The sequence below is a fragment of the Schistocerca serialis genome, chromosome 3 (genome assembly GCF_023864345.2).
Source record: "Schistocerca serialis cubense isolate TAMUIC-IGC-003099 chromosome 3, iqSchSeri2.2, whole genome shotgun sequence".
NCBI classification, from domain to species: Eukaryota; Metazoa; Arthropoda; class Insecta; order Orthoptera; family Acrididae; genus Schistocerca; species Schistocerca serialis.
In genome coordinates this window covers 280,015,108-280,031,786 of record NC_064640.1, presented here as the reverse complement: position 1 = coordinate 280,031,786, position 16,679 = coordinate 280,015,108, and the positions used below count along the sequence as shown (strand labels likewise).

The following is a 16,679-nucleotide window of genomic DNA, read 5'->3' as shown; positions in this document are numbered from 1 at the left end:
ATTCACTTTCCTTTTCGCAGAGATGACGGGACGTATGAAATGATGGAGATATATACGTATATTTGGAGTGATTCATCACTCCAAATCATTCGTTTCCTGTCATCCACTGTCCAGTGGAGTCGCTATGTACACCACCTCAAACGTCGCTTAGCACTGATTACAGAAATGTGTAGCTAATGAGGAGCTGCTCAAGTACTGTGATCCATTCTTTTTAGCCGCACATGGTAGCCGCGCGGTCTAGGCGTCTTGTCACGTGGTAGCCGCCCGGTCTAGGCGTCATGTCACGTGGTAGCCGCGCGGTCTAGGCGTCTTGTCACGGTTCGCGCGGCTCCCCCCGTCGGAGGTTCGTCTCCCCCCACGGGCATGAGTGTGTATGTTGTCCTTAGCATAAGTTAGTTCAAGTTCGGTTAAGTAGTGTGTAAGCAACGGCCTTGCCGAAGTGCATACACCGGTTCCCGTGAGATCACCGAAGTTAAGCGCTGTCGGGCGTGGTCGGCACTTGGATGGGTGACCATCCAGGCCGCCATGAACTGTTGCCATTTATCGGGATGCACTCAGCCTCGTGACGCCAATTGAGGAGCTACTCGACCGAATAGTAGCGGTTTCGGTCAAGAATACCATATAACGACCGGGAGAGCGGTGTGCCGACCACACGCCCCTCCTATCTGCATCCTCCACTGAGGATGACACGGCGGTCGGGGTGGTCTTTTTTTTTTTACGTAGTGTGTAAGCTTAGGGACCGATGACCTCAACAGTTTGGTCCCCCATAAGATCTTACCACAAATTTCCATTCTTTTTAACTCCGAAGTTACTCAGCTCTCCTGATTTTTCCCATTTTGCTGTTACTGGTTCCCTACTGACATGACACTCACTCACTCACTCACTCACTCACTCACTCACTCACTCGCGGACTTCTCATTACGCCCAAGTTTGTTGTTGTCTCAACACAGAGTTGCTTCTACCACCACCAATGGCTCAAAATGGTTCAAATGGCTCTGAGCGCTATGCGACAACTACTGAGGTCATTAGTAGCCTAGAACTTAGAACTAATTAAACCTAACTAACCTAAGGACATCACACACATTCATGCCCGAGGCAGGATTCGAACGTGCGACCGTAGCGGGCGATCGGCTCCAGAATGTAGCGCCTAGAACCGCACGGCCACTCCGGCCAGCACCACTGACGGTTTTGATGCGTTGTTTCGTCGCTGTTTTGGGTGGCTTGGCTTTTGGGTCGTGTCTACTGACAATAAAATTCTCCCCGTCTCCGTTTCCAATGGCGCGGCCGCCATAGTGACAGCTAGCGGTCAATTCCGCTTTACACAAGGTTTTCCGGATACTTGTGACCAGTAAGTGTTTGTGCGCCTGGGAGGTGAAGAGTGATTTTAAAACGACAGGACAACTATGTTCCCATGGTCCCGTATTCCGTTTGCATTTATTCTCCAGAAAGGAGATTAATACTTACCAATCTATTTTCAGTCTGTTCTGAACACATGAACGGCTACATTTGTAACCTTCTGAAGCGTAAACGCTATGTAGTCAGTCGCACACTTCGCTAAAGCTGTTGGAAACAAAGCTCTGAATCTGCCGCTTTATCTATCAAAGGCACAACCGGCAAAAAGAGATCGTCACCGGCAAAGAGCTCGGTATGTGATTATGGAATTTTGTTACAGTGTTGTTTGGCGATACTCATTTACCACGTCCCCACAATAGAAACTCTCCGGCGCCGACAGTTGTGCACGGAACTCCGTTTCCAAGCCCCGCCTGTCATCGATCGCACACTCAATGGGCAGGTCTCGGCCGACTAATTAGATCGCAAATTCGGCGGCGCAGTCCATAGAAAGGCACGGACAGGGACAGAAGCCGTGCGCCCCCTTTTAGCAGAGCCGGTTCATCAGACCACTGATTCATGACTTCCTCATCAGAGGGCGTTTTCTGTCTCGCTACAGGAGCATCATTAGGGTCCTAACACAATTACCAGGTAAGTAGTGATATTTAGCGAACTTCCTCGCGCGGAGAGCTTTAAAAGCCTCTTTACGAAGCAACGAACTAAAAGATTCGATCCAAAATGACCGAGAAGCAATTTAAAAAACGGTATATTATTGTAAATGACTCAGTCAAAACAGGGCTGTTTAGCTGATCTCATTACATCAAAACTGTTTCGCAAAACTATCACGTTGTTGACTCAATCGCCACACTGAAAATAAATTTGCAATTTTGACATTTCATAAATAAATAAACTAGAAAAAAGTAAAGTAAGACTGCAGAAATGCCACACCGAGATGAAAAGTTAGTGTCGCTTTAGAACTTCCGCCACAGTACTTCCGGTTTTAAAATATTTGATACTGTTTCTCTTAAATTCATCCGAAACTAAGCACCAACCCCTGCAGCGTCCGCATCATCTGCGACATCGGTTCTCCATTTAACATAAATTTTAACATTTAAGTTCTTACAAGAAAACATTCTGAGTGCAGACTCGCACAGAAGAATACAGAATGCCTACTACTAATACTTTGCTCTGCCATCAGTTGTACACTATTACAGATAGATGCTACGCTGCCCTGTAACTTCTTAATCGTATTTGCACTATGAGTTTAGCCTTGTACAGGAATGAAACGTGGACAATAAAAAGTACAGACAAGAAGAAATAAAAGCTTTTGAAATGGAGTGCTGCAAAGCAAAGCTGAACATTAGATGGGTGGATCGGAAAACTAACGACGAGACACGGAAGCGCATTGACGAGAAAAGAAATTTATAGCACAGCTGCGCTAAAATAAGGGAGTGTTTGGTAGCATACATCCTGAGGCATCAAGGAATCGTCAATTTGACGTGTGGCGGGTAAAAATTATAGTGGGAGACAAGGTAGGACTACAGGAAGCAGTTTCGAATCGATTCAGACGGCAGTAGCTATGGAGAGATGAAAAGCCTTCCACAGGATAGACTAGCATTGAGAGCTGCCTCAAACCATTCTTGAGCCTGAAAACCATAACAAACACATGTCGTTCGGATTTTATCTTCCGAGGACGAGGGCAATGATGATGATCCCGGACAGTTTTGACTAATTTGACGCATATTATTTACCAGAAACTTCATGACAATGAGTCTTCTTATGAAAATCTCCGTAATTACCCAAATTATTAGGGGACTTGAAAAAGTAAGTTGCACGTTATCATGGCAGACCAATTAACTACAGTACTGGCCATCAAAATTGCTACACCACGAAGATGACGTACTGTTGTTGTTGTTGTTGTTGTTGTTGGAATATCAATGAGTCTTCTTATGAAAATCTCCGTAATTACACAAATTATTAGGGGACTTGAAAAAGTAAGTTGCACGTTATCATGGCAGACCAATTAACTACAGTACTGGCCATCAAAATTGCTACACCACGAAGATGACGTACTAAAGACGCGAAATTTAACCGACAGGAAGAAGACGCTGTTATATGCAAATAATTAGCTTTTCAGAGCATTCACACAAGGTTGGCAACGGTGGCGACACCTACAACGTGCTGACATGAGGAAAGTTTCCAACCGATTTCTCCTACACAAACAGCAGTTGACCGGCGTTGTCTGGTGAAACGTTGTTGTGATGCCTCGTGTAAGGAGGAGAAATGCGTACCATCACGTTTCCGACTTTGATAAAGGTCGGATTGTAGGCTATCGCGATTGCGCTTTATCGTATGGCGACATTGCTGCTCACGTTGGTCGAGATCCAATGACTGTTAGCAGAATATGGAATCGGTGGGTTTAGGAGGGTAATACGGAACGCCGTGCTGGATCCCAACGGCCTCGTATCACTAGCAGTCGAGATGACAGACATCTTATCCGCATGGCTGTAACGGATCGTGCTGCCACGTCTCGATCCCTGAGTCAACAGATGGGGATGTTTGCAAGACGACAACCATTTGCACGAACAGTTCGACGACGTTTGCAGCAGCATGGACTATCAGCTCGGAGACCATGGCTGCTGTTACCCTTGACGCTGCATCACAGACAGGAGCGCCTGCGATGATGCACTCAACGACGAACCTGGGTGCACAAATGACAAAACGACATTTTTTCCCGTTGAATCCAGGTTCTGTTTACAGCATCATGATGGTCGCATCCGTGTTGGCGACATCGCGGTGAACGCACATCGGAAGCGTGTATTCGTCATCGCCATACTGGCGTATTACCCGGCGTGCTGGTATGTGGTGCCATTGGTTACACGTCTCGGTCACCTCTTGTTCGCATTGACGGCACTTTGAACAGTGGACGTTACATTTCAGATGGGTTACGACCCGTGGCTCTACCCTTCATTCGATCCCTGCGAAACCCTACATTTCAGCAGGATAATGCACAACCGCATGTTGCAGGTCCTGTAAGGGCCTTTCTGGATACAAAACATGTTCGACTGCTGCCCTGGCCAGCACATTCTCCAGATCTCTCACCAAATGAAAACGTCTGGTCAATGGTGGCCGAGCAACTGGCTCGTCACAATACGCCAGTCACTACTCTTGATGAACTGTGGTATCGTGTTGAATCTGCATCGGCAGCTGTACCTGTAAACGCCATCCAAGCTCTGTCTGACTCAATGCCCAGGCGTATCAAGGCCGTTATTACGGCCAGAGGTGGTTGTTCTGGGAACTGATTTCTCAGGATCTATGAACCCAAATTGCGTGAAAATGTAATCACATGTCATTTCTAGTAAAATATATTTGTCCAAGGAATACCCGTTTATCATCTGCATTTCTTCTTCATTTAGCAATTTTAATGGCCAGTAGTGTATTATTGAATGTTGCATTACACATCAAAGTGAACAGATACAGCCGGCCGAAGTGGCCGTGCGGTTAAAGGCGCTGCAGTCTGGAACCGCAAGACCGCTACGGTCGCAGGTTCGAATCCTGCCTCGGGCATGGATGTTTGTGATGTCCTTAGGTTAGTTAGGTTTAACTAGTTCTAAGTTCTAGGGGACTAATGACCTCAGCAGTTGAGTCCCATAGTGCTCAGAGCCATTTGAACCATTTTTTTGAACAGATACACGACACTATTTTTGAACTTAGTCACAAAGCGTCCGTAAACAACGGTAGGAACTCTCTACCAATCGTTCATTTGTTTAGTTTCTCGCTGATAGATATCCACTCCCTGGTCACAGAGCCATTCGTGAACCGCTGTGTGAAGGACGCAACCACGTGAAAATCTATTTCTCACCAGATGTTGTTTTCATCTTGCCGAAATGATGGAAATCTCACGGTGCAAGATCTGGACTGTGTGGCAAACCAGCATCACCTAGGTCTGCGCGACCTCTTCATCTACATGTACTGGGCTATTACAAATGATTGAATCGATTTCATAAATTCACTGTAGCTCCATTCATTGACATATGGTCACGACACACTACAGATACGTAGAAAAACTCATAAAGTTTTGTTCGGCTGAAGCCGCACTTCAGGTTTCTGCCGCCAGAGCGCTCGAGAGCGCAGTGAGACAAAATGGCGAGAGGAGCCGATAAAGCGTATGTCGTGCTTGAAATGCACTCACATCAGTCAGTCATAACAGTGCAACGACACTTCAGGACGAAGTTCAACAAAGATCCACCAACTGCCAACTCCATTCGGCGATGGTATGCGCAGTTTAAAGCTTCTGGATGCCTCTGTAAGAGGAAATCAACGGGTCGGCCTGTAGTGAGCGAAGAAACGGTTGAACGCGTGCGGGCAAGTTTCACGCGTAGCCCGCGGAAGTCGAAGAATAAAGCAAGCAGGGAGCTAAACGTACCACAGGATGGTGCTCCACCGCACTTCCATCATGATGTTCGGCATTCCTTAAACAGGAGATTGGAAAACCGATGGAACGGTCGTGGTGGAGATCATGATCAGCAATTCATGTCATGGCCTCTACGCTCTCCCGACTTAACCCCATGCAATTTCTTTCTGTGGGGTTATGTGAAAGATTCAGTGTTTAAACCTCCTCTACCTAGAAACGTGCCAGAACTGCGAGCTCGCATCAACGATGCTTTCGAACTTATTGATGGGAACATGCTGCGCCGAGGGTGGGAGGAACTTGATTATCGACTTGATGTCTGCCGAATCACTAAAGGGGCACATATCGAACATTTGTGAATGCCTAAAAAAACTTTTTGAGTTTTTATATGTGTGTGCAAAGCATTGTGAAAATATCTCAAATAATAAAGTTATTGTAGAGCTGTGAAATCGCTTCAATCATTTGTAATAACCCTGTACATACATACTCCGCAAGCCAGCGAACAGTGCGTGGCGGCTGCTACCTCGTACCACTACTGGTCATTTCATTACGGCTGTATGCGACATTGCTCTTGGTCCACATGCTGACAGAATTTCACGATGAATCCTTGTGTATTTTAGACGCTTTGGTCACAAGAATCATGCTGTCCTACGTACTTTATTCAACTTTGGGGTATGTTTCTAGTTGCCACGCCATTTGAATCACACACTCTGACGTACCTGTCATCCGTACCGCAGCTGAACTGTGTCTACAGGAAGCCCAGAACACGTAGCAATAATGATATATCGACGATGAAGTACCGACGTAGCGGACTATAAAAATATCGTCTGCACATTGTAAATATGCTGCCTGTTTTAGAGCTGCATATTTAAATGTTGTTTTATTATTAGATATTCTGTAGATCAACAAGCTAAGAGCCTGATTATCCTCCTTAGAGCAAGAACTGAAAGGAAAACGACGTACGTTCAAGTATGGTGATAACCACTTTGCTAACAGTGGTAATTCCATCTACGTGGCACAATAAAAAGTGTCCCATGGCTCCGTCATTACGTTTCGTCAAGAATCGGATTTGTCCGGAACACTTCATGTCGACCTTCCTGTTTTTTTCATTTGTACAAACACTAGAAACCTAGCTAGCAGTTGAAGTGTCAAAACTACGTGATGAAGTTAAACGTTGCAGTTTCTGTTGGTAGCGCCGAGCGCTGATTACGTCAGAACTTCCCATCACATGTCTCCGTCCACAGCAAAGACCAGTCTTGTCATTTAGATTTTGGTTCATCGTTTTCAACAACTGTATTTGGAGAATGGCGATGTGAAGAAATACCATACTACTTGAGTTAAAAACATTTTTAACGCAACTAGTGTGCTGTTTCTTCACATCGGAAATGATGTTATTCCATTCACACCGCCAACCCCAGTCAAAGCGAAAGACTGGACGGTATGGAAGCTCAAAAAGTAGTAAGACTCCTTCACGCAGTCAAAGTAAAATTACTTTCTACTCCAATTTCAAAAGAACAATTTCAAACTTTCACCGAAAACTGCGAAAAAAATTAATATAAAATAAAAATATCATCATTCGCTATAGCTATTTCGACATTTCGATACACCACGGTGGTACATATCGCCGATATATATCGATATTTTCTGGAAATAATATCGGTATATCGATATTTTACCTTTAATGAACCTTTGTCCCGTCCACCGACAATTCATGTGGAAAAATAGCTCTTGTGTTACATAAACATTCTTCAGTGATTCGTTTGTGGTCGCCTGTGTTGTTTCCTGCCATACTGTTATGAGTTAACATGGTTCTAGTTCTGCAGAAGTCGATGAAAATTTCTGAGTCAGCTTGTGTCCGCCCAGATGAAAGTCTGAAACGTGGAGGTAAACGGGAACCGTTCGCCAGCCCATCAGGCCAGAGCAGGCAATACGGAGGCGACGGCCTGCCAAAGCTCCCTGCGCATCTGCCGACACTTTTTATTCAGGACGCCACGTACGTCGGTGGCGACCCCGCAGACAGCATAGATTCTCCACCATATACACTCAGCACGCGCGCCTAACACAGTATTTGTATGCCGCGCTTCTCCCAGGCGGCAGCTTCTGAGTAAACGACCTATCGTTGGCCGTAGGACTCTCCACAGGCTTGACCACCTGGTTTTTTCATTTCGACCTACGTCGATAATCCAGTGCCCATCGTCACAGAATCGTGAAAAGGGAATGAGAACAGTGGTAGTTTCCGTACTGTTCTTCCCAAAACTTCCGATTAAGTTCCGTAACACCCCACAATTCAGCAGTATTCAAGATGGCATCGATTCTTTTCACAAGACACCAAAACTTTCTTTTCCATATTTCTACCATTCAGAACTGTTCTTGTCAAACCACAACATATGAAATGGTAGTATTATTCCGATTCTTAGAAAACAGTACTCCTACTACCATTATCTCAAAACAAACTTCATTAAGCGAGAAACATTAAAATCTGATTTCAAATTGTTTTACAGGCAAATTAACTGAGCTAATGTCCAGTCAAGTACACAGAGAGAAATAAGCTTTTACACAGTCTACTTTATAGGAATTATTTCAAAATCGAACTGTCATTATCCTAAAACTCCGTTATTAGGAATCATAATTCACAACTGGAACTTGGGCAGAAATTACTCCATAGTCAAAACAAAATAAACGTACTAAACCCAGCAAATACGTACGCAAGTGAATGTACATTAACTGCTTTTACATTCAAATTGGTAGATCTTTCGATATCAGGTTTCACGAGAAATGGGAGCACGAGAGGAAAAACAAAAGGCCGAAAACCAGAGGTAGTCAGACAGTAATATGAAGCTTAACACCACGCTGAAAACACAATATCCAACCAAAGCCAAAGCTGACCCTCTCCCACCCGTCCCGAGCTGTAATACTTACACATCAATGGTCTGTTGTTACACTTCAGACCGCGCGCTTTGCTACCATCTAATTATAATTTTATGTTGCAAAGACTGTAGACTATAACTGTTTTATAGTTATACATCTGATAAAACGTGGATAGTACCAGAACACTATCTATAATAATAAATAATTGAGAGACACGCCCTATCCAACATATTTTCCGCAAGCGGTACCTCGTAACTCACAAGGGAACCTCCCTATCGCACCCCCCTCAGATTTAGTTATAAGTTGGCACAGTGGATAGCCTTTGAAAAACTGAACACAGATCAATCAAAAAAACAGGAAGAAGTTGTGTGGAACTATGAAAAAAATAAGCAAAATATACAAACTGAGTAGTCCATGCGCAAGATAGGGAACATAGAGGAGGGTGTGCCCCCAGAAGCGCCGTGGTCCCGTGGTTAGAGTGAGCAGCTGCAGATCGAGGGGTCCTTGGTTCAAGTCTTCCTTCGGGTGAAAATTTTACTTTCCTTATTTTCGCGAAGTTATGATCTGTCCGTTCGTTCATTGACGTCTCTGTTCACTGTAATAAGTTTAGTGTCTGTGTTTTGCGACCGCACCGCAAAACCGTGCGATTAGTAGACGAAAGGCCGTACCTCTCCAATGGGAACCGAAAACATTTGATCGCAAGGTCATAGGTCAACCGATTCCTCCACAGGAAAACACGTCTGATATATTCTATACGACACTGGTGACGGCATGTGCATCACATGACAGGAATATGTTGTCGACCCACCTAGCTTGCACACTTGGCGAATGGGTAAAACGATTCTTCTACCTTGCCTGATTTAGGTTTTCTTGTGTATGTGATAATCACTCCCAGAAAGTGATGAAAACATAAGAGTTTGTCAGATAATAATTGTCTGAAAATAAAAAAATTAAACTTTACACTCGAGGGAAGACTTGAACCTAGGACCTCTCGCTCCGCAGCTGCTCACGCTAACCACGGGACCACGGCGCTCCTGAGCTAATACCGCCGTTGAAGTTGCCTATCTTGCCATGGACTACTCAGTATATATCTTTTGCTTATTTTTTTTATAGTTCCACACAACTTCTTCCTGTTTTCTCGATTGATCTGTGTTCAGTTTCTCAAGACCTATCCACTCTGCCAACTTATAACCAAATCTGAGGGGGGTGCGATGGGGAGGTTCCCTCGTCAGAAATATTTCAATGATGTCATTTCAGAACCACAGAGAGCTTCTGATGAAATAAACCTCTATCAGCCTATCATCAACAGGTACCATAACCTATTTCCCTCGTGGTAACATCCTTCTCTGGCTGATGTAAATAATTTGATGGTATCTGATAATGACCGGTTAGTAAAAACTAGTGTTGAATGAAAGTTTATTCCATTAGCAGCTCTTGTTGGTTGAGAAATAGCACTCTGTACTGTCCATACTGTATGTTACCTATGTATGTGTGAATATACACTCCTGGAAATGGAAAAAAGAACACATTGACACCGGTGTGTCAGACGCACCATACTTGCTCCGGACACTGCCAGAGGGCTGTACAAGCAATGATCACACGCACGGCACAGCGGACACATCAGGAACCGCGGTGTTGGCCGTCGAATGGCGCTAGCTGCGCAGCATTTGTGCACCGCCGCCGTCAGTGTCAGCCAGTTTGCCGTGGCATACGGAGCTCCATCGCAGTCTTTAACACTGGTAGCATGCCGCGACAGCGTGGACGTGAACCGTATGTGCAGTTGACGGACTTTGAGCGAGGGCGTATAGTGGGCATGCGGGAGGCCGGGTGGACGTACCGCCGAATTGCTCAACACGTGGGGCGTGAGGTCTCCACAGTACATCGATGTTGTCGCCAGTGGTCGGCGGAAGGTGCACGTGCCCATCGACCTGGGACCGGACCGCAGCGACGCACGGATGCACGCCAAGACCGTAGGATCCTACGCAGTGCCGTAGGGGACCGCACCGCCACTTCCCAGCAAATTAGGGACACTGTTGCTCCTGGGGTATCGGCGAGGACCATTCGCAACCGTCTCCATGAAGCTGGGCTACGGTCCCGCACACCGTTAGGCCGTCTTCCGCTCACGCCCCAACATCGTGCAGCCCGCCTCCAGTGGTGTCGCGACAGGCGTGAATGGAGGGACGAATGGAGACGTGTCGTCTTCAGCGATGAGAGTCGCTTCTGCCTTGGTGCCAATGATGGTCGTATGCGTGTTTGGCGCCGTGCAGGTGAGCGCCACAATCAGGACTGCATACGACCGAGGCACACAGGGCCAACACCCGGCATCATGGTGTGGGGAGCGATCTCCTACACTGGCCGTACACCACTGGTGATCGTCGAGGGGACACTGAATAGTGCACGGTACATCCAAACCGTCATCGAACCCATCGTTCTACCATTCCTAGACCGGCAAGGGAACTTGCTGTTCCAACAGGACAATGCACGTCCGCATGTATCCCGTGCCACCCAACGTGCTCTAGAAGGTGTAAGTCAACTACCCTGGCCAGCAAGATCTCCGGATCTGTCCCCCATTGAGCTTGTTTGGGACTGGATGAAGCGTCGTCTCACGCGGTCTGCACGTCCAGCACGAACGCTGGTCCAACTGAGGCGCCAGGTGGAAATGACATGGCAAGCCGTTCCACAGGACTACATCCAGCATCTCTACAATCGTCTCCATGGGAGAATAGCAGCCTGCATTGCTGCGAAAGGCGGATATACACTGTACTAGTGCCGACATTGTGCATGCTCTGTTGCCTGTGTCTATGTGCCTGTGGTTCTGTCAGTGTGATCATGTGATGTATCTGACCCCAGGAATGTGTCAATAAAGTTTCCCCTTCCTGGGACAATGAATTCACGGTGTTCTTATTTCAATTTCCAGGAGTGTATGTGCTCTGATTCATGCTTTTAAAAAAACGACCTCATTTCTCTTCTCCTCCTTGAAGCATAAATGGCTGTTGTCCACAAGTATTATAAAAATAGATGTTTATATAATGTTCCGCATCTCCTCCTAAACCACTGGTCTGATTTCAACCAGACTTGGTAGACTTATCACTTATTGTCTGAAAATGGTAGTTGTAGGGACAAGAATGTTGATATACATACTGCGTTTGCGATAGTGAAAGGTGCTTCTCAACATTCATATGTTTGAAGTACTGTGAAATATAATCCTAATAGTACTGTGAAGAATAGGCCTTGTAATGCTTGAGTATGGTTAGATTGTATTGGACTGTGATGTGCTCATGTTACGGTTACTCCTGAGGCTAAAAGAATAGCTGTATTAAGTAATGGAATTTGTATAGGATTGAAAGGTTGAATTCCTATTGGAGGTCATAATATTCCAGGTTCAATTGTTGGTGCTAGTCTTCTTCTAAAGAAGGCTCAGAAGAATAAACAAAGAATAATACTTCTGATGCAATAGATAAGATTATTCCTCATCGTAATCCAATTGATACAAATCCTGTATGTAATCCTCGATAAGTTCCTTCCCGTACTACATCTCGTCATCATTGTGCGTAATTAAAAACGACGTAAGTAGCTGACAGCATAATAAACAAACTTGATAGATTGTAAACACTACACAGAGTCAAAGCATGAGTACAGAAAAATGTGAGAGGTAAATCATGACATAATCATCTCAGAGGGATTTGCCTTAGGCCTGTTCCGGCTGGTCTACGCCAATACGAGGAGCATCAAAACGGTGGTGGTGGGGGTGAAAAAGATGTGTAGCCCACGACGCGCGAATACTCTTACTTTAGTCATCCAATAGAAAAAAAATTATCGCTTAATACATTTTCGTTCTTCATGCATTAAAACTGCCGAATGAAGCATGGCGTTTAATTCACTACTTCTTTACTGCTGACTGTATTCGCGACATTTTGCAGGCAGTATTCACATATACCATGGAATGTCTCCGCAAAATTATATCATTGTACAACACACAGTTCATGAGATATATGACGTCAAAGAATGAGGTATGTGAAATCTTCCCCATCATGCTAGATGTTTAAATTTATTACACCGTTGCTACTAACTGTATTCGCTACACAATTCGTAGACAGTATCCACAAATGCCGCTGATTGCACCTACAAGCATTATTCACTGTACAGCACATAGTTCAGGAGATACCACCTTATATACATTGACCTGCGTGAAAATGAAACGGCGGGGAGAAAATCACTAGAGATGCAGGTGAAATATGTGTACAAACACGTGTAAAATATTTTAAATGTATGTTTAATAGAATTGAAATGTGCGTACGCGGGCAATGCCACAGGTAGAAAGTTCATCCTAAGCCCCTGGAGCGGTTTCAACCAAATCTGATAGACATTAGTTACAATGTGGAAAGAAATACTGTGGGGTAGGAACCACCAGTGTGCTATTGGGGTAAGGGTGATAACATGGTCAGAGAAGTGAGGAGGAGGAAATCGGCAGAGAGAGGGGGAAATGGCCAGAGGGAGGGGAGGGGAAGGAGATGGACAGAGTGAGGGGGAAAATGGGCAGAGGGAGGGGAGGAGGAGGAGGAGGAGGAGATGGGCAGAGAGAGGGGAGGAGAAGGAGGAGAAGACGGACATAAACAGGGAGAGGAAGAGATGGACAGAGAGCGGGGAGAGAGTGAGATGGAATTAGAGGCAGAAGAAGGAGATGGACAGAGGGTGAGGGGGGGGGGGGGAGTAAGTGCACAGGGAGAGCGCCACGCGGAGACAGAGAGTGAGGGTATAAAGAAGGAGATGGACTAACAGAAGACTGGAATAAGTACATAGCCGAGCAATGCCGGGTATTCAGCTAATATACATTATGATTCCCTACTATTGGTAGTGCAGTGTTTGGTACCCTAAGGCTCAGGAGAATAATATTGCTGAAATCACAACTGTTAATGATTGCCTGCAGCACGCTTACTAAGCAGCTGTTCCATTTCTCATCTGGAGACCATCTAACTCGCAAACATTGCGCTATATACTTCTTATCACTCAGTAGTCCGTGTTATTGGTTGGTTCCATTTGGGATTCCCGAAACAGTCTGCTCGGTCCAGGCTGCTACAGCCATTAAATTATTCTGCCTTACTGCTAGCAGCCGATGTGAAGTCTATGGACAGTATAAAATAGTAAATTGTTATAAAGTTTGCTCTTTCTCGCTGGTGGGCTGCTGTGTGTAACAGCAGGAGTTGAAGAATACACTACAGAGTGTACTTGTGTGGATCTATTGACAATCCTCTAAATCCAAGAACGCGAGATCCGTTACAAGTCTGGCGCAGAATTTTAATCTACCAGGAGGTTTCGACCCTAAAACGTCCGAAAACTTGTCTACAGAGTTTATATACCCTCAACAAAAGCAAAGTGAATGACTGCGGGCGGAAACGTCAGCCGTCCTCACCTTGCCAGCATGTAGGTCCCCAGAAACACTGACCTTCGGAAGCGAAGGCTATGTACTGTTGGTTTATCTTTTGCAGAACGTTTAGCAATAGTGTGTGATCTGCAGGAACAATAGCACGCGGTGGCTATGGCAGGTAGGAATCCAAGATCCCGAACTATGACTGTCTTTTGGAAGCTGCTCAGCCAACTGGTACTCGCTGTAATTTTCGTTGTGTGAAACGATCGTAGACTGGGCTGCCACCTGTGACAACACACCCCGAGGAAGATGGTAAAGTAAGCGGGCGCTATGCAGGCGGCTTTTACCTTCTTGAGGTGGCCGTTGGCTGTGCCGAGGAAGACGACGGTGTAGTCGCCGGTGGATGTGGCGGCGACGGCCGTGAGGTGCGATCCGAAGATGAGGACTGGCACTGCTGCGATGGGCATCTCGCCACCCAGCGGCGTGTTCACGTCCAGCCCGCAGAAGTCCTCGCCGATGGTCTGCAGCTTCTGCAAACACAACCAGGCAGCACGTTATAGCTGGATCTCCAGCACATTTGTCTTACTGCTGTGATCTAAGACACCAATACATTTTAACAGAGTTTTCATGGCCAAAAATTAACGTTAGTCCCGATGCTGGTGAGATACAGACTTTTCCAATCAAAAGCCCAAATATTTTATCTATATATTGTTTCTTTATTTTATTTCACTATAAGAGGCCATGCACATTGGTGCGGTGTCCAAAGCGTCTTCGTCGACTGCACCGGCCCGCCGCTCACAGTTACGCGGGAGATGGCTCTTTCAAAACCTCACACCGGACGAGCTCGCTTATCCGTGGCTCTCTGCCTCCAAAGGGGGCGGCCACGCGTACACGTCACCAGAGGACGCAAATTCGCGCGGCCTCACTGCCTGCGAATCTGGTTGCCCGGCGCATCTTTCTAAACAGCCGCACTCAGCGCTTCGCCCCAGACTCAGACTTATCAACTTAGGACGGAAGACTGAAGTGAGGAAAAACGCACTGACGTAGCACGACGCTTCTAAGCATTGTTACTATCAGTGGCTTATCCAAATGTATCAGAATTCAGGACTATTTATTTCTATAAGGAACATTACTCTTATCATATACAATTCAGCACCACGGAAGGATCTACAGCACTTCAAAGTTATGTACATACCAATTATTAAGTGCACATATTGCAAATAAGCTTATTAATGCGTTATCTTTTTGCAGACGTTTGGCTGTCTTTATTGGCCACCTCAACTACTGGCAAATCAATTGGCATTATTGCGTAGATTTGTTCTCCACGAAGTTCACACCCACGAAGTTCACACGTTCGAACTTTCATACAGATTTTTGAACAACTCTGTTCCTCCACAGCATAAGAGGGCGTGCTGAAAAGTAACGCTTTCGAATTTTTAATGTGAAAACTCTTACAGCTTTACAAATAAAACTAGCGTTATTAACATCCTACATCTTTATTCTTCATGTCTTCATATTTATTTCTCAACATAGTCAACCTGGCGACGAGCGCATTTCCCCCAACGAGAGACCAGTAACTGTAGAATGAGCGCCGTTTTTGACTGAACCACACACCGAGCGAGGTGGCGCAGTGGTTAGCATATTGAACTCGCATTCGGGAGGACGACGCTTCAAACTCGCGTCCGGCCATCCTAATGTACGTTTTCCGTGATTTCCCGAAATCGCTTCAGGCAAATGCCGGGATGGTTCGTTTGAAAGGGCATGGCCGATTTCCTTCCCCATCCTTCCCTAAATCGAGTTTGTGCCCCGTTTCTAACGCCCTGTCCGCAGCTCGTGGTCGTGCGGTAGCGTTCTCGCTTCCCACGCCCGGGTTCGATTCCCGGCGGGGTCAGGGATTTTCTCTGCCTCGTGATGACTGGGTGTTGTGTGCTGTCCTTAGGTTAGTTAGGTTTAACTAGTTTTAAGTTCTAGGGGACTGATGACCTCAGAAGTTAAGTCCCACAGTGCTCAGAGCCATTTGAACCATTTGAACTATCGAAATGGAGCCCTCGAAATGAACCCAAGGATCGAATTGTTACAGACGTCGCAACCGTCGTGTCTGGTCATGCCGAAGGAGAGACTGCTGCATGAGTTTCCAGTTCGAAAGTCGATTATAGTATGATGTTCCTCACGCACCGATGTAGTTGCTTTGCACACAACCGTGTTACACGCTACAATTCGAATTAAGGACGTAGAATGTTAATAACGCCTATTTTATTTAAAAATATCTAAGAGTTTTCACATAAAAAATTCGGAGGCATCAGTTTCAACACGCCCTCGTACTTTGATCTTAAGAAATCTCTTTCCTAAAATTCAGCAACAATCTCTTTTCCTCAAGTACAGGCACCAAGAATTGGGAATGATGCAACGCAGAATGTATTGTATATTATTGGTGCCGGCCGCGGTGGTCTAGCGGTTCTAGGCGCTCAGTCCGGAACCGCGCGACTGCTACGGTCGCAGGTTCGAATCCTGCCTAGGGCATGGATGTATGTGATGTCCTTAGGTTAGTTAGGTTTAAGTACTTCTAAGTTCTAGGGGACTGATGACCACAGATGTTAAGTCCCATAGTGCTCAGAGCCATTTGAACCATATTATTGGTTTCAGTGGCGCCTGCTAGCGGTGTAGATTTTTTTAACCCACTTAGGACATTCAGCTACATTACTTAGC

General features: G+C 45.7%; 1 protein-coding gene across 2 annotated transcripts in view; it reads right to left on the bottom strand.

Annotated features, from left to right (window-relative positions):
* The window catches only part of LOC126470064 (plexin-A4), a 1,004,426-nt gene that overhangs the window by 203,076 nt on the left and 784,671 nt on the right, over window positions 1-16,679 (bottom strand). For both annotated transcript variants that reach the window (XM_050097569.1, XM_050097570.1), the window contains exon 5: window positions 14,321-14,503. In XM_050097569.1, the coding sequence (XP_049953526.1) occupies window positions 14,321-14,503 (183 nt within the window). The remainder of the gene's footprint in view (window positions 1-14,320; window positions 14,504-16,679) is intronic.